This window comes from Humulus lupulus, chromosome 7 (assembly GCF_963169125.1).
Source record: "Humulus lupulus chromosome 7, drHumLupu1.1, whole genome shotgun sequence".
Taxonomy (NCBI): domain Eukaryota; kingdom Viridiplantae; phylum Streptophyta; class Magnoliopsida; order Rosales; family Cannabaceae; genus Humulus; species Humulus lupulus.
In genome coordinates, this window is record NC_084799.1 from 197,223,321 (window position 1) to 197,233,150 (window position 9,830).

General features: G+C 38.0%; 1 protein-coding gene across 1 annotated transcript; it reads right to left on the reverse strand.

Moving 5' to 3' along the window:
- Positions 1-2,167: 2,167 nt before the first annotated feature.
- On the reverse strand, positions 2,168-8,070 carry LOC133792550 (uncharacterized). The gene is made up of 4 exons (XM_062230457.1): positions 7,945-8,070; positions 7,517-7,575; positions 7,292-7,428; positions 2,168-2,250 (listed from the first exon to the last, which is right to left on the reverse strand). The coding sequence occupies exons 1-4, from the start codon at positions 8,068-8,070 to the stop codon at positions 2,168-2,170; spliced, it is 405 nt and encodes a 134-aa protein (XP_062086441.1).
- Between the last annotated feature and the right edge of the window lie 1,760 nt (positions 8,071-9,830).

A 9,830-nucleotide genomic window follows, 5' to 3' on the forward strand; every position in this document is an offset into this window, starting at 1 on the left:
TTAGAGGTGAGAGGAGTTGAATTAAAAAGTCTACACGAAGTTCTAGTAGGCTTTGCTTTGGAAATAAATCATATGAGACAGGAGCTATGGAGTGAGGCTTGTTAAATAGAGTAAAAATTCGCATGTCAATTATAGCAAAGTGTAATGAGATATGGAAGAGTGAGTAAAGAGCAACAAAATTCTACTATATAATACCATTAAAACCAAACACATAAAACACTGTCTCTAAGAATCATTATTAATTGTTCATTTATTTTTATTTCTGACTAAAAAAATACAAAACATAGGGAATTTATAGATAACTATTAATATATATATATGATGAATTTTCTAAGAATATAGTCACTGGTCTGGTCTTATAGCAATGATATATAAAGTAATCCATGGTCAAAGTTTAATGAACAAGTTAAATCTGATTATTATTTTGCTGATAAATTTTACCAGTGACTAATACAATTTAAAGTAGTACACGTATATACTAAAATGATATAGTCCCATCATTTTTTATGACTTTGCAGTCAAAAATAAGAAGCTGAATTCAACTGGGGGGTCAGAAACTCTGAACTTGGTAGATTAACTAGAGACCAAAATAAAACAAAACTCATCAACTATTATATTATTGACCGGCTATAATAATATGAGTTTGAACAATTCAAGGACTCCCCTGTTTCCTCCATATTCATTTATAAATATTTCATGTGGAAAAGAAGAAGTAGATGATGTTCAATATGGTTGGAAAAACATGGTTGAGGTGGCTTTAGTGACGAGAATTGTTCAGAATCTGTACAAAGGTATCTCACTGCATGCATCACTCTATTATACTTGGATTTTCTACATGCATAGCAATATTTCATTCATGAATACATGCATGATGGATGGTTCTTATTTTCTATACAAGCTTCAAAAAATGTATGACATATATATTGATATGTATATTCAACATGACAGTGCTTCTATGCAACACATAAACTAGTCATAAGTGTACTTACTTCTCATGGAATATGAGAATTTCTTACAGACTTCCATGATCCAAGATTCGTGGAAATTGAACCTACAAAAACCAAACACATCAAAGTTAAGTCAAGAGATTATGAAGTGGAAGAGCCAAAACAACAAACATTATGAAGACAAAATATATACACAAATATTAGATTTACAGTTTTTTTTTTTTTATATTTGAAATAGAGGGGGATCCATAACAAAAGCAAAAAATACATCAAAGTACAATATCTGTGAATGTAATGAACTAGCATATGGATGGTGAGCCTTCATTTTTTCCCCTATTTTCATTTGTTATGTGCATTGATAATTATTTGGCATTTTATATGTAGTTTATTTAAAATCATGGTACAACTATCTGCATTCAAAATGAAAATTTGGAGCATCTACCAATTAAGTTTCTCATCCTTATCTTGAGCTTGGTTCTGGAGCTTCAGATAATGCAAGATAGGACTATTGTGTTTGGAATCAAGTTTAGAACCAGAGCAGAATTTTGTTAACGTGATTGCATTATCAAAGGAAATTCCAAGAAAAGCACTAGCAAACATAAACCATCTCTATGGGCTTGTATATATGTAGATGAGAACATGCATATGTTGACCTTATATACATTAAGAGAATCTTAAACCATCATAGAAAGATAATCGTAGTTCAATAAACTGATCTCCGATTTTCCAATCAAAAGAAAGTTGTTGAAAATCTCAGAAATGGTTTCTTGAACATCTCGTTGGTTAAATATTGGGCCTTACCTTAAGCATCTATTGATGTTGCACCGGGTGGTTCTATCAAACCAAAATAAAAAAAATCAGACAAGGTCTATAAAGCATTAAATCCGCATATATATGAAAAACAAGGAACAGAGAAATGAAACATCATGAATAGATTCAACTAAAAAGATACCAAAAATCACCAAAGGAATGTAAAATTATTGTATTTAAATCCGCAAGTACACATATTTTAGGCAAAAATCACTGATTATTCAAATTAGCAATCTGATTATTCACTTGTCTAGAACATCAACTAAATAATAGGTATAAAGGAAGCAGAGTAAAAATTTGGATATTTTCTTTGTCACTTGGCGAAAACTGAGATTTGAAATGGCCACTTTTCTGCAATATCCTTATCCTGGTTCCATTCCATGACAAAAGTATATAAGAATACAAGTCTTTCAAAGTTCAGGCATGCCTCGCTCTGTTTTTGCATCATAAGTCTTCTCCATCACAACATCCATTGGATTATCCTTTGGACCAGCTGAAAAACAAGTTAAAGAAACTGTCAACAGCTGGATATGAATTGGGGGTGTAACGACCCAAATTCGCTAATAAGGCTTAAGGGCCTTGATTAGTGTGCCTGGAGGGCATAATGGAGACTATGTGTGGTTCTAATGATTTAGATGCATGATTATGATTTAAAACATGTTATATGATTACTTGAGTATTTGAGATGCATGACTATGTGTGTTAGTATGCATGTAGGCCTTGATTAGGTTAGAAGGGCATAATTGTAATTTTGGCCATTATGGGCATAACTGCTTTGATATATGTGATAATTGTCGAGACCAGATTATTATGTGGATATATCGGTGATCTGTGACTCGAGACGATCCTAGTGAGCAAGTAGCGGAAAAGTCATAGCGGGGATTTATACCCGGCTCGGTGTAACGCCCTGGATAGCCAAGACCGCTACACTGTGTACTTATAAAGGTGCAGGACTCACTAGTCAAGTCATTGATTTGAAAACTTGTCACTAGACATGTAAGATTTATGGTTAAAAAGGTTTCGGTCTCAAAAGACTCATTTCATATATTTAAACTGTAATAAACAAGGGATCCCATAAACACAAAGTTAAAATAAGTTTACAGACTTCCAAAAGTACATAAGTATCCACTAGCCATACTAAGGCAAAACAGGCAGTCTTTAGGTTCCATGTCCTTGCCTAGACCTCAACCATGGCGGCCGAGCACCTGGCTATGTACATTCCGCTCGCCGAGCTCTCCAGTCAGGGATGATCTAACTTGCCCTTGCCTTTACCTGCACCACGTAGCACCCGTGAGCCAAGGCCCAGCAAGAAAACATCACAGATAACTCAAACAATAATAACAGACAAATAGCTCAATATGCATGTATACTCACTAGATAGTCCACAACAGATAATCAGCATATACAATCCAATACAAGATACATTCTACCACATATACCGCTCATATCACATAATAATCAGGGCCGACAACTTAGGCTGCACCCTCTGTTTAACCCACTGACTCTGGCCCGCTTAAACCAAGCTCAGTGCATAATAAGCTGTCCTCAGCTACCAGTGGCCGAGCCGCGCCCTGTGCGCTAGTGAGACCCTTGGCACCCTTAGGCCGTTGGTTCACTAAATGGCTTGCATGGCATAATACCATACTACCAAGCTTTTACAATAGGGAGCCCTTAGTCCCGTCTCATATAATCAACCAGGTGCAATTTTCTTACCTTTAGCTTTCAGATGAGTTAGTTACGGGCGATACTCCTTTAGTGCGATCCGATCCTCGAGCCCTAGCTTAACACCTAGTCACAACCATGAAGAAAGACACCATTAACAACCTTAAATAAGCTTCCAAGCCAAGTTCTAGTACTCGGAACATTGAACTTCACCAAATATGGTCAAAGCCTCAACCCTGAGCACCCTAGGTTAAATTCCCAAGCCTAAAATCTTAAAATCCCAAAATCCCTTAAGCGTCGCAGCATCGGCCACCCATGCCGCGGCATGGCCCCCAAACAGATCCATCCAAGGCACAAAAATAGGTAAGGGCCACGGCATTTCTTGGGCCATGCCGTGGCCCGCCCTCCTTCCTCAGGATGCAACAACCTTGAAGGGCCACGACTCACCAAGAACTATGCCGCGGCCCGACCCTTCGAACCCAGAAAAAACCACCATTTTCAATCTCTAAACCTCACCTTAAGATATCCCAAAGCCCCCAACTTAAAACCAATTAACTCCCAACTTCTTTAACATGATCTAAGCAACATAATTCCCAAGAAAACACAGTCTATCACACTCTAATCCTCTCCTTTCCATTTCTGAAACCCAAGTGCTACAGACACCCAAACCAGCCACTCAAACACAATCTAGAACCTCTAAACTTGGAGTTAGAACTCACCTTTGCTGTAGAATCACTTCACCAAGCTGTGGCCAATCTAGGTCCCCAAGTTCCCTTCCTAATTCTTCCTTAGAACATCACAACTAAACTTGCTTCAACACTTAACTAAAACCCAGCTAAAACTCATAATTCAACCATAGAAAACAGAGTTAGATGCTTACCTTAAATCTTGCTCCAGTTCCTTGATTAAACCCCTGAGCTAGACTCCCAAATCCACTCTACAAATCTCAGAATTCCAACTTGCTTCTCCCTTAAGTTTTCTGTGTTTTTCTCTCCTTGGTTTCCTTTGAGCGTGTAAGTGAGCTGAGAGAAAATGCTTAGTCGGTTTGTGTTTTTCTTCTAAAGGCTTCCTTAAGTCTAACTTATCCATTAAGTTAATCCCGAGGCTCGGGGTACCGGAACCGTCCCCGAGGCCGAAATGGTAAAATCCCCCAATATTCCCGCCTAGACACCCTAACCTCAAATATATCTCCAATTATTTATTTTCATCACCCGATAGTCTAAATCACTACCTGATACCTAAAATACCCCTGACTTGCCCAAAGTCAATTATAATACCCCGTTGTGACTTTTCCCGCTATCTAGCCCTAGGATCGCCTCGAGTCGCCGGCTGTATATTTATCCACATCATAATGTGGTACTCGCATATATCACATATCATATCACCACATAATATAATCAATTATCATTTAAGCATCATTAAACATATAATAACTCATTAAATCACAATTATTCCAGTAATGCCCTCTTGGCACACTAATCAAGGCCCTTAAGCCTTATTAGTGAATTTGGGTCGTTACACTCGGGGTGAGCTCAGGGGTATAAATGGGAATTTAGCGGATTTACTGGAGTTTATTTTAATGTTGAGGAATATTATTGGTGATTAATTAGGTATCGGGAACTAAGTGGGAAATAATAAAGATACTCGAGGAATTAGCGGGAATTGGGTGAAGTGACTAAAATGCCCTTAAGTGGACTAAAGGGTTAGAATTAATAGGGAGGGCATAATGGTCATTTGCTTTACAGAAGTTAGATTATACTAAGGCTTTATGTTAGTGGAATTTGTAGAATATCAAAGAAGTCTGAAAAAAGAAGGAAAAGGAATGGAAAAGAAAAAGGAAAAATAGAGGGAGTTTCTCTGAGTCGGTTCAGGCTTTCTTCATCTGTTTCTTGAGGACTTTTTGGAGTAAAGCTCAGAGAAGAGCTGGGGTAACTAAACATCAAGGATCCTGACCTAAGACCAAGAAATTGGCAGAGGTTTAGCAGGGTTTCATTAACACTTGAGGTAAGATTCTAGAGTTCATCTATTTCTGTTTCTGGTTTTTGAACTTTGGTGTATAAGTAGAATTTGATGGGGACTTTGGGAAATTCAGGGAAAATTTTAAGGAGGAGTAAGCAAAAGGAGTCTAGAGGCAGCTTGTAGTCGAGATTCTATCAAAGGTATAAGGTCTAAACTCTAAACTTTGAAGATCAGCTGGTTTTTACTGAGTTTTAGAGCTTAGGAGTGGCTATGGTGAAATCTGAGTTTGTGGATGCATGTGCTTGGGTTTTAGGTGTTTGGGGTGCTTGGGATGAGTGGAGTGTGTTCATGAGGTTGTTTTTAAGATTGGATAAGAGTTGGAAGAGGTTTGGTTAAGGTTGGTTCGAGAAAATCGCAGAAGTGCAATTTTGGTGCTGGGCTGTCTGTGACTAGCACTACAGCGCTAGCCTTTGGGCTGTGTAGCGCTAGGCCATAATGCTGAGGGGAATTTGGCTTCTGTCTGTAGCGCTATATCGCCCTCCCAAGAGAGCTGTAGCGCTACCATGCCTTCTAAAGGGGATTTTAGGGTTATTTGCAAGGGTTTTTGACCTAAAGTTTGGGGTTTGGTTCCACCACCATGTTTGGTGGAACTAGGACTTCCCGGGGGCTCGGGATTGGCCCCGGGACTAGGTTTTGAACTTGAGGGTTGATGATGACTTTGGCCATGATTGTGTTTAGGTGAGCGCTAGGGCTCGAGGGGGATCGTGCTTAAGGTATCGAGGGATCAAAGCTATTGAATTGAAAGGTAAGAAAACTGCACCCGGTTGTATGATTGTGATGGGACTAAGTGTTCCCGAGAATTGTATCGTGTCAATGTTTGTATCACAGAGCGCGATTTGGCCACTGGGAGCCATGAACACTGGGATAACAGAGGGAGCAACCTGTGAGCGCTAGCCCTGGTTATCGTTAAGAACTATGCATGTTATGAATTGATATGCCTAGTATGTGAAATACTTGACTATATTGAACGGTTATTTGACTGAGGCTATGTGATGCAATGTGAGATATTGATTTGACTGCTGAATGCTTATGCTCTGTTGTTGTTGTGTTTTCTTGCTGGGCCTTGGCTCACGGATGCTACGTGGTGCAGGTAAAGGAAAGGGGAAGCTGCCAGGCCTGAGGTGGAGAGCTCCGAGGTCAAATGTACATAGCCAGCTGTTCGATCACCATGATCGAGGAGTGGACCGGGACAGGGATTACCTAATTGCTTGTTTTGCCTTAGTATGGCTGGTTATTGTATCTGAGTCTTACAACTTTTGTAAAGGATCTTTAAACTTGTATTTCTGGGATCCCGTGTAACCAGATAATGTTTCTTAATGAAAAGTGTGGCTTTTGAGACCAAAACGCTTTTAACACTAGTTCCTTTGTAGCTTCCGCAACACGATTTTAATTAAATGACTTGATTAGCAAGTCTGACACTTTATAAACACACACAGTGTAACGGTCTTGGCTATCCAGGGCATTACAGGGGGTCTCAGAAACAAACTTGGAGTCACAATCTGGCAAAGTCAATTAGAATGATAAATTACTACAAGGTCACGTGGAGCAATATAGACATCTTTAATTCAGCTTTTGAATACAGGATACAATAGTTCGATACTTATTATATATATGTGTATATATAGACAACAAATACTTTGGCTAACTTGCTCGGAATCTAAGGTTATGTGCAAAGTGATAACCATATCAGCCCCGAGTCTACATATTCTTAGTATGCAACATCTTAGCAATTGCAAAATTGAGGCAGTGAATCCATGCTCAAATACCTCGTGACACAGAAAATATCAAGAGGAGAGTCATATTTTACTACAGGGAAAAAGCAAAAGAAGAGCGTAAAATATTAGAGTAAGTACGAACTATAGGCCTTGGCGTAGTCCTTATCTTCAATATCTCAGGACGAGGAATAATGGATCCTGATGCACCTAGGCCTCTGGATACTCTTACTTTGGTTCCATCTTCAAGATACTTAATCCCAACTTTACAAGGCTTCCTGCAAAGAAAACACTAATCTCCACTTGCAAACATGGAAGAGTGAAAACGGAAGGGTTCTTCAAACAGAATTGAAGGTAGTCACATACCCTGTGACTAGATCAATAACTTGAACATTTGAAACATGAAGAGGAGCTTCAACCGTAAATAGGGAAGAGAATATTCATAAAAAAAATTAGCAATAAATTTACTTAGCTGCAAATTTCTCTAGAATATTCATCAATATGCATAAAATAGACACTCAAAACCTTATTAAAACAATAACATCTCTTAAACAAATGAGTCACCGACAACAAAAATCCAAAGTTTAAAGCAATAATAAAACCATAAACCCAGTTCCCCTGAAATTAAAGCACCAAAACCATAGTTCTTGAACCTTAAAGTTTTCAGGGACTGATGAGGAGAAGTTGAGAGGTGTCACAAACCCAAATCAAAATTCCCCTTTCTAGTCACAAACCCAAATCAAAATTCACCTTTTTTAGTTTATCAAAAAATAAAATAAAAATAAAGATAAGACCTTGGGTGAGAGATTGATCTGGTAAACGAGATTAACTTTCTTGCAAAGTTGTTTACCCTGTTCGGTTTCGAAGTGATGCTTCATCAAATCAAACAAAGTCTCCGCCTTGAACTTATCGGTCGCCATTTTCTTCACTATCTTCGATCACAAATTGGGGAAGAAAGAGCCTGCATGTAATGACCCACTACTCTAGACTATTTGGACCATTAACGAATCTATACATAAAACTTACATTTTTGCGGAAATACCATAATTTTATTGAAACTTGTGGAAACAAAGGTTACTTTCATAAAATAAGTAGAATATGGGTACCCATTGTCTTTAAAACAAAATAACTTAAAAACTAAAAAGAGTTACATAGAAAATGCGGAAAATACATTTAAAACCATAAAAGCATAAACAAGACTACATCCTCGAATCGAATAACGCTCGGCCCCTTGACTCCATTCACCATCGATACACATCCTCTAAGCGTCACGAATCTTTCCGCCTCTAAAGCTTATTTCCTGCACATAAACAGAAAGGAATGAGCCTAATGCCCAGCAAGGAAAATCTAACACATAGTCATAAACATAAACATAATTTCATAATAACGTAAAGACATATCATAACACATAATTCACTTATTATAATGGCCATTATTACTTGGGGTCCCATAGACTAAACAAGCATATGCCCATGGGATTAGTGGGGTCCTACTAGCTAAGTAGGTCATATGCCCATAACCCATTTGGGGTCTTGTTAGCCATATGGGTCATATGCCCAAGCCTACAAACATACACATATACATATCATAACACATTAATAACATAAAGCATATAGATAACATAAGCACATAACATATTAATTCTAGCCTATTTTCCTTACCAAAGTTACCGAGATTATGGACTGAGTTGGGACTTTTGGTACACTCCTAAAACCATAAGAAAGAGTGAGTCTAAAGAGAGGAGATGAAATGAAAGAGATGGAAAGACTAAACCATAAAAACATACTTACCAACTTATATGCTTAAGAGTTTGGATTCCCTAACCAAAATAAGAATAAGGTTAGGGGACTGAGTAGAAGGTTTTGAGAAAAGAAATAACATAAAATACAGAAAGGAACTAGAGTTTTGGGTTTACCTCAAAGATTGCAAGATCAATCTAACCTTCACCGAAATACTATAGAACTCACTTCCCAAAGTGTTTGATAAGCTTATGATGTTTAAGCTTATAGTTTTTCCCCAAACCAAGTGTTTACACTCTCACACTCACTTAACACTAGCAGCCTCTGAACTTAGAGCAAATGGTGAATAATGGCTGGGTACTAGGTCCTATTTATAGAGTTTGGGAATGAAAATATCTTGATTTTACTTGAATAAAAATAATGGCTTTTTAGGTGAAAATCATTTGAATAATCGTTCAGCAGAGGCTGAAGACTCGTTCAGAAGATGCTGGACTGTTGAAGGAGTTTGAATGGCTGAAGGGAAAGGAATTCAAAAGTATTTGAATTCATGCTGGTGGAGGCGATATATCGCCCCTTATAGGCGATATATCGCCTGGACCTTTGTTCCCGAGGCGACCGTGCATCGATTCGTGTTTTCCGTATCTACGTGCTGCGATATATCGCCCCCTATAGCTGCGATATATCGGCATACGCTGAATATTTAAACACGAATTTACACATTTTTAGCTGAGTTTGAATGGAGTAAACAGCCTTGACTAAGCCCTCAACGTGCTCAAAGCTGCTGACTGACCCTATACATTCAAACTTTACTCCTTATTATATTTAATCCCCAAAAATACTTAATCCTTAATCACCATTCATAACATGTGTTTAAAATCCTATTGGTTGATGTCTAAACCTTATAATATAATAAATATAATCCTTAATATCAGTCACTTTAA

Bases quoted from the DNA above. Each gene is read 5' to 3' on its own strand.
- LOC133792550 (XM_062230457.1), bottom strand. From the start codon at position 8,070: ATGGCGACCGATAAGTTCAAGGCGGAGACTTTGTTTGATTTGATGAAG. The intron at 7,576-7,944 runs GTCTTATCTTTA...TTCTCTTCCCTA, and splicing joins AGATCAATCTCTCACCCAAG to TTTACGGTTGAAGCTCCTCT. The intron at 7,429-7,516 runs GTATGTGACTAC...TTTTCTTTGCAG, and splicing joins GTTATTGATCTAGTCACAGG to GAAGCCTTGTAAAGTTGGGA.